The 8,646-nt window shown below is 38.1% G+C and overlaps 1 protein-coding gene across 1 annotated transcript; it reads right to left on the reverse strand.

The window, feature by feature from the left end:
* Nucleotides 1-212: 212 nt before the first annotated feature.
* On the reverse strand, nt 213-2,482 carry LOC121955045 (elongation of very long chain fatty acids protein 6-like). Its single transcript, XM_042502841.1, has 2 exons — nt 2,287-2,482; nt 213-348 (listed from the first exon to the last, which is right to left on the reverse strand). Exons 1-2 carry the CDS (start codon nt 2,382-2,384, stop codon nt 213-215), a joined length of 234 nt encoding a protein of 77 aa, XP_042358775.1. The 5' UTR covers nt 2,385-2,482.
* Between the last annotated feature and the right edge of the window lie 6,164 nt (nt 2,483-8,646).

An 8,646-nucleotide genomic window follows, 5' to 3' on the forward strand; every position in this document is an offset into this window, starting at 1 on the left:
TGATTTTAAATTATGAAATTTATAAATTAGATTATTGATGTGATGTGAGTGAAGAGGTCTCACTCTGTTGAAACTACAGAAACACAGAGTGTCGCTTCTTCCCTCACAGAGGATCTTTGATTGAACAGACTCACTGATCTAAAATGCTTTAAATAAAGCTCAGACAGTTTGAATAAAACCACCAGGACGAACGTCGTGTTTAAGGTGCGTCGTTACCTGAAGAGAGCGAGGCTGAGCGACCAGAGGACGAGCGGCCGCCGCAGGTTCATTTTGGGTCGAGGCTTCATGTAGTGCTGACCTCCGAACACCAGGGCGGCGTACAGAGCGCTGAACACGAAAGACTTAGTCCTGCAGGACAAAAACACGCCGTCACAGACTGACAATTTAAACAACAACAACAACAACAACAACAACAACAACATACGGAAAATTTAAGTTACATTAACGCAAAGAGTTTTGCCAGGTTATGAGGAAAAAACATCTGTAATGGTATAAAGTCAACGTTACAAAGTTGACATTTTAAAGCTCAAGTTAAACAGTTAATATTCAAAAGTTAACATTAAAAGCTAATGTTAAACAATTAACTTAAAAAAAATTAACGTTAAAAGGTTCATGTTTAAAAGCTAATTCAAACACTTAATATTAAAAAATTTACATTTAAAAGCTTACGTTAAACATTTAACGTTTAAAAATGTTAAAAAGTTCATGTTTAAAGCTTATGTTAAAAAGTTAACATTTTAAATCTTATTCAAACAGTTAACATTAAAAAATTGACGTTTAAAAGCTTACGTTAAATGGTTAACGTTGAAAAGTTAATGTGATAAAGTGATATAATGCTGACGCTGTATTAATAATGTTAAAATGTCAAAGGTTTTTATTGCAAGACATTTTATGACATCACATCGGGTTTTCGGATATCAACATAACTCATCTGTTTTTTGATTTATTTCAGAAATCAAATGATTAATCAAGAAAATAATCTTTAAAGAAAATAATGACAAAACAAATGTACTTTAATTTAATTTTATATTTATTTTGAATTACTTTTCTTGCACGTGAAGAACTGGCCAGGTTTGAAGTTTCTCTTCATGTTGTCACCGTCATGTTTTCATACACACCTCAGACTTATATTTATTTTGAATTACTTTTCTTGCACGTGAAGAACTGGCCAGGTTTGAAGTTTCTCTTCATGTTGTCACCGTCATGTTTTCATACACACCTCAGACTCACACCTGAGTCGCTTAGCAACAACCAACAAAACTACATTTTTCAGCAGGTGCACCTGACAGACTTCACCTGAGGCATCACCTGCTTCACCAGTTTGCTTTAATATAACTAAAAAAACACTATAATTATCAGCACATTTTAATGTTAATTTATTGTTTTTTTAAGTCAGAAATTTACAAAAATACTAATTTCACTATGAACTCGTAAATCCTCCTTTATGCGTTTATTATGAGCAGGTGAAACATTTGAGAGTTTCCGGTACATATTTTAATATTTCATCACCTGGGAGTGTCTGGGTGGGAGCTTTAAACCGGAATAACCGGATCTAACGTGAATACAGCAGCATGCTTTCAATGCATAAGTGTGACATCACTGTGTGACTCACCTGTAACACACGTGTAGCTGACCTGATTTATTTTAGCTGTCTGTAATCCCGAGAACACTTTGTTATGCGTTTCCCCGCCGCACCAAATCCCCTTCACATATTACTACATTTTAAGTTGTCTTCCTTATTTGTAAAAGACGCATCCTTTGTATACAGACATTTATATTTTTCCTAAATATTCATTGTTATCTCACCCGTTCGGCATTGACAGAATACAAAAAGGACGCTTTATTCCCTCAAACTCAGCGGTCTTTACATGAATCGTGGCTGTGTCGCCGCCTGCCCTCACGCTCTCTGATCGCTCGCGCTGTGGCAGTTTCAGTATCGAGCAAACCGGTTGAAGGTGAAAGTGTGTTACAATGGGTGCTGTTTGGTGTGCTGGGTGTATGCCGAAACAAACACTGGACCAGAGCCATCCCGAAACTGACTTCAAAAATGTTCCAAAAAATGAGAAAAATTACGACAGTAAGGTCATTTAAAAAGTGATTGAAATTGTAATGGAATTCGGAGCGTAGCCTCTCCATCGAATAGACCGCAGTTTATCGGGATATTTCTCCTCTTCCTGACTCTTTGGCGGGTTCAGACCTTCAGTAGAAGCAGCTGAGTCAAACTCAAAGTTATTAAAGTTTAAATAAATGTTCAGAGTGAAATATAAACAGAGATTTTTGGCTCACCAGTTGGCCTGCATCCACTGTATCGCTCCTCTCTGGTCAAACCGCCGCTCGAAGCTGTACTCGGACAGCGGGAGGTCAAAGTCCGTCCCATTCATCATGTTTATTATTATTATTACTAATAAATTAAATCTGATGAATTATTCTAAACTCAGAGTCCCGTCAGTGCTCCCTCTGTGTGTGCTGCAGCAGCCTGTCCTCTCACCTGTCTCACCTGTCTCACCGCCCTGTTTAAAGCCCACTAGCAGGGGGCGGGGCTTCGAAGACACACCTTCTGAACGTCTTCACGGTATGGAGGCTCATTTCTGCCAAAAATCAGAATCAGAATCAGAATACTTTATTCATCCTATATACATACATTCATCATATATACATAGTGCAAAGAGCAGTGCGCAAGAAATAAATAAGACTGTACGATAAGTGTCAGGTTATTATGAAATAACCTGACACTGTGCAGTGAGTGTGGAAGGATGACAGTGAATTTACAGAGATGAGTTGTACAGTTTTATTGCCACTGGGAGAAAGGACCTTCTGTGACGCTCAGTTTTTGAGGTGGGTGGTCTGAGTCTGTTGGTCCGTGTGCTCCTGTGCTGGACCAGGAGCTGATGGAGGGGGTGGGTGTTGTTGTCCAGGATGCTCCGTAGTTTGAGAAGCATCCTTCTCTCCATCACTGTCTCCAAGGAGTCCAGTTTCACCCCCACCACATCACCAGCTTTGCGGATGAGTCTGTCGAGTCTGTTTGCATCTGCAGCCCTCAGTCTGCTGCCCCAGCACACCACAGCAAACAGGATCGCACTAGACACCACAGACTCATCGAACATCCTCAGCATCGTCCTGCAGATGTTGAAGGACCTGAGCCTCCTCAGGAAGTAGAGGCGGCTCTGTCCTTTCTTATAAAGGGCTTCGGTGTTCTGAGCCCAGTCCAGTTTATTGTCTATGTGGACTCCTAGATATTTATAGTCCTCCACAGTGTCCACGTTGACCCCCTGGATGGAAACAGGGGTCACAGGAGGCCAGGTCCTCCTCAGGTCCACCACCAGTTCCTTAGACTTTGCCACATTGAGCTGCAGGTGGTTCAGCTCACACCATGAGACAAAGTCCTCCACCACAGCCCTGTACTCAGTCTCCTCACCCCTGCTGATACATCCAACTACGGCAGAGTCATCAGAAAACTTCTGAAGGTGGCAGAGCTCTGACCGATAGCTGAAGTCCGTGGTGTAAAGGGTGAAGAGAAAGGGAGAGAGAACAGTTCCCTGAGGTGCCTCAGTGTTACTGACCACTCTGTCTGACACACAGCTCTGCAGGCGCACATACTGAGGTCTGCCAGTCAGGTACTCAATAATCCAGGACACAAGAGGGGCTTCAACCTGCACCTCCGTCAGCTTCTCACCCAGCAGAGCCGGCCTGATGGTGTCAAAGGCAAGAAAGAAAAAACAAAACACAATTAAAAGTGTATCACAATACAGACATATGATATCGAGTCATTTTTTGAGAATGCGTGACATTATTTTTTTAGATGCGTAGGATCTGTTTGTTGTTTATGAGAGGGGAAGGGACATGTCAAAAATGTTTTTAAATTTATTTTCTAGTCTGACTAAAGGGAGGGGCAGACAACTTCAAATAGTTGTATTTTGTATTTATTCTATATTTCTGTAGAAAACCTTCTTCAACTTATCTATAGGATTTTGGGGGATTTTTTTTCCTTTAAATGTTTTTGTGATTTTTTTCTTGGAAAACTTTTTGTGAATTTTTTTATTTAAAAATGTTGCCATTTTTTTTTAAAAAAACATTTTGGTGATCATTTTTGTCTTAAATGATTTTTGTCAGCAGAGAGCCCAGAGGTCGTACCAAAACAACAGCAGGGTAGAGTTGGCGATTTCAAAAGCTTCTGGCATTTTGTTTTTCTTTTTATTTCTTTTTCTTTAAAATTTCTTTTTCTCCTTAAATATGTTTTGGTGATTTTTTTTCCTTTAAAAATTCTTGATATTTTTTTTCTTTAAAACGTTTTTTTTTTGGTCAGCAGCTACATTGAAGAAAAGACACTTTTGTCAGATGACTTTTTTAAATATTACAAATATTTCTTATGAAAATAAAAACATTTTTTCAATCATCGCGTAGAGGAAAGTCGTTTTTTTAATTGTCCAACTTCATTAATGAAATCTTAATTTGTTTTTCTATTTTTTTTTCGGATCGGTCCCGTCTGACGTCATCTCACGTCGCCCATACGTCACCACAGCGATGCGGAAGTTGAAGTCACCGTGGAGAACGTAAACTAATGTCAACCAGCTGCCCGAAAAACGCCGAAAAAAACGGCAGAAGAGAAACAAGAAGGCGGGAGAAGAACCGGAGGAAGCACCGGACACCGCGGACGGTTCACCTCCGGCTGCACTTTCACCGCCACCGGCATGTGACGTGAACTCTGCTAGCCGTTACTCTCCGGTCGGTTTACCGGAACATCTGCCGTCCGTGTGGCCGTCGGTCCGCCCGTTACCGACCCGGTTACCGTTCAATGGATCCACCGGGGGAGTCCGAGTCCACGTCGGTGCTGCTGCGGCGTTTAACGGGTCGTTAGAGAGCTGCGAGCCCCGCTCCATCACTCTCACTCTTGGAGGTAAGTGCGAATCTCCTTTGAAAAACGACTCATTTTAAACATTTTTTTAATTTTGGCTAAAATGCGCAAATGCTTTTATGTAAATGACGATTTTTCCTGAATAACGTGCACCCCGGCATTACTTCGGCGTTCACATTACACCAGCAAACAGCGGCTATTTTGGTCAAATTTCTACTTTTACAACCCTTCATCCGCTAACTGCCGTCTTCTCAGAAGCCCGGTCCGCCCCGCTGAGCGGCAGCCAGCAGCACCGACAGGCTCTTTGAAAAGTCGACATTTCGGCAAAGGCAGAGCTGGTTGGTGGATTATTCACACGCCGTACTGAAAAGTATTGGCATATGATTAAAAATGAGTTACATAATCACACGAGGCCGTGTTTACTGTGGAGAAAACCCGAGAGGAGCGTTAAAGTGGCACATTTCTGAAAGGAGTTCAGGCGTACTGACTGCACCCGAGAGCAGCGGCTGTCGGAGCTCATAAAGCAACAGAAACGAGTCTTTTTGTCCAACATACCCGCGTTTCTACTTTTGAATGAAGTGCGCGTGAATGTGTTTTATGTTGGTATTTTTGTTTTACGGATTAAACTGCAAAAATAATTCCTGAAAGTGAGCCTCATCGGTCGGGATCAGGGATCAGGGATCAGGGATGTGGAAGGTCGAGCAGCCTTCAGATGACATGACTCAGGTTTTGGAGCATCGCGTCGCTGCAGATTATCGGCATTAAAACACTCAGAGACAGAAAACAAACACACAGATGAATTCATTCTGTTTAAAAGTGCTTGCATTTGTGTCTTTTGTTCTCTAATAATATCTAATGTGTGCAGTTATTGATGAATTTATGGATCATTTTCTTCATCTTAATATTTTATGTTTAAAATGTCACGAAAATTAACAAATGCTCGCCACAGATGTCCTGAAATTGAAATTATTTTAATTGATTTGCAACATTTTTGTCACATCTTTCATACAGTTAAGGCTTTGAAACCTGAGCATATTTGATTTCTTTCAAAAACACAGAAAGAAGTTATGAGTTAGCCTACAAGAAAATTATTGTATTTAAATTTTAAATTATTGAAAAATTCTGAAATATACCCAAAAAATATACAAGCAAGAAAGGTAAAAAAAAATCCAAAAGAAAAACAGCAGACAAACAATCAGTTGAAAACAAAACAAGGTAAAACAACAAATAAATAAGTAAATATTTACTATCGTTATTGTTATAATTGTAGCCATAGTTTTGGGGACATTTATCTTATTTTTTATTTTATTTTATTTACTTGTAATGGGTTCTCTTATAATAGTTTCTCTCTCTCTCTGTCTCTTTTAAAACAAATTTTCAGGTTATTTTTTCCTAATTTCTGCAGTTTCTGGGACGTCTCTCGACAAGTTGTTTGTTGCCTTTTTAGCCAAAAGAAATCTGCCAGTTTGCTCAGGTTTTAAAGGTTTAGTTGGAGGTGAAAGGTGTCAGGAAAAACTGATGCTGCTCCAGTTTTAAAAGCTTCAAGGCAAAAAAACTAAAAAAAAAAAAATAGTTCTGTGGACTAAACAAAACATTTGAAGACTTTCTTTTCACCAAATACTTTATAGACAAAATAATAAAACGATAAATCCAGAACATTGTTAATTTAGAGTAGTAGTAGTCAATTTGAAATTGAACAGAATATTTTTTTGCAATCTAAATTTTGTATTATTTAAAAAAAAAAAGGAAATTGTAATATACTGTTGAGTCAGACACCAGGGGATGTTTAAATGATTCAAAAAATAATTTATCACCAAATTATCACTGATTAGTTTCAGTTTTTAAATGTAGACTTCTTAAACATGCAAGATTATTAAGTCCAGTTTATTCATAAAAATAGAAATCCCTCCACAGTCCAACACAGAGATCAGCTGACATCTCAAATGTTTTTTTCTCCATGAATGAAAATGGAGTTTAGACAAGTAAATAAAGTAAAAATATTTTACATAGCTCTTATCGCAATCCTACATAGTACAGCATTTTTTTATTTTTACAAAATAACAAAGTAAACATATTTTATATGACTCTGATTATAATTCTACTCAGTGCAGTATTTGTTATTATGTTTATTTTTACAAAATAAAATCACCAAAATAAAAATTCTTTGTATGGCTCTTATCAAAATTCCACTTTGTGCAGCATTTATTTTTATTATTATTATTATTATTATTATTTTTATTTTTTACAAAATAACATCGTAAACAATGTAAAAATATTTGTCTATGGCTCATATCACATTTCAACTTATTGCAGTAATTAAAAAAAAGTAATAATAGCGAAGTGAATATAGTAAAAATACTTCATACGGCTCTAATCACAGTTCCACTCAGCGTAGTTTGATTGATACACAGAAACTCGATCAGCTGAATGAGCTGCAGCTCTGGTGTTTTAACTGACGTGCAGCTTTTACATGAATATATTTCTTTAATTTCCATTGTTGCAGATCTCATGGGACATATTGGAGGCTTAAATTAGTCCTGATGGACATAAAAATAAATCCAGGGACACTTTCACTGTTGGTTTCTCTCTGTTCATGTGATTTATTGATCACACAAAAACAACAAGAGAAGAAGAGTGAGACGCAGTTTGTGTTGCTTTAAGTCGATCCGATCTTCTTCTGTTCTCCCAGACTTCCTGTTGTCTGTGTGACTCCGCCTCCTGCAACTGAGGTACTGCAGCACACACACACACACACACACACACACACACACACACACACTCTTATGCTTGTTGTTCAGCTGTAAATATTCCTGCAGAGACTCTTTTAAAGGATCACACAGACGTTTATGTCATTTTATTTTGCACCATCGAACTGTGTGCGTGTGTGTGTGTGTGTGTGTGTGTGTGTGTGTGTGTGTGGGCGCGCTTCACTTTCATTTATTGACCAGATGACGTCATCATTAACCCTTTAAAACCAGCCAAACTTTCTTCAAAAACACTGGAATGCAGCAATGAGCATAATGACAAAATATGACCCAAAAATTGGCAAAAAATATGGAAAAAAGTTATGGAAAATAACCTGAAACTGAGCAACAGAACAGAAAGTAAAAACCAGAATAAATCACGGACATGACCTGAAAAAATTTGTAAAAATAATAAAAAATATGATATATTCTATAACATATTTTGATCATATAATAATTATAAATACAGTTTGTTGACATCTTTATGTATTTATTGATTTATTATTAATTTTGTTTTTATAATTTTCTTTTTTTTTTTCTTCTTCTTCTTTATTTATTTATTTTTTTAAAAATACATTAATTTTCCGGCTGTTTTCTTGTCATCTTTTACCATTTTCAATGTTCAAGGCAGATTTATTGCCATTTTTCTAAAACATGGTTTAAGGAGAAATTAAATTAAATTTGATCCTAAATCCTTCTACATCTTTTTGGCATTGAAGTTGAGGAGTCTCACAGTCTGGGGAACGAAGCTGCTCTGTAGTCCGGTGGCTGGCAGCAGATTTCCCAGAATTCAGCAGGGTGAACAGACTGCGTTCTGGTTGGGCTGCTGTCTTTCAGTGTCATTTGAGCTCTGCAGACACTCAATCCACCGAGGACACTGATGCTCTGTAGATGGGAACCAGTGATGCTCTGTAGATGGGAACCAGTGATGCTCTGTAAATGGGAACCAGTGATGCTCTGTAAATGGGAACCAGTGATGCTCTTTAGATGGGAACCAGTGATGCTCTGTAAATGGGAACAGTGATGCTCTTTAGATGGGAACCAGTGATG

The sequence above is a fragment of the Plectropomus leopardus genome, chromosome 15 (genome assembly GCF_008729295.1).
Source record: "Plectropomus leopardus isolate mb chromosome 15, YSFRI_Pleo_2.0, whole genome shotgun sequence".
Taxonomy (NCBI): domain Eukaryota; kingdom Metazoa; phylum Chordata; class Actinopteri; order Perciformes; family Serranidae; genus Plectropomus; species Plectropomus leopardus.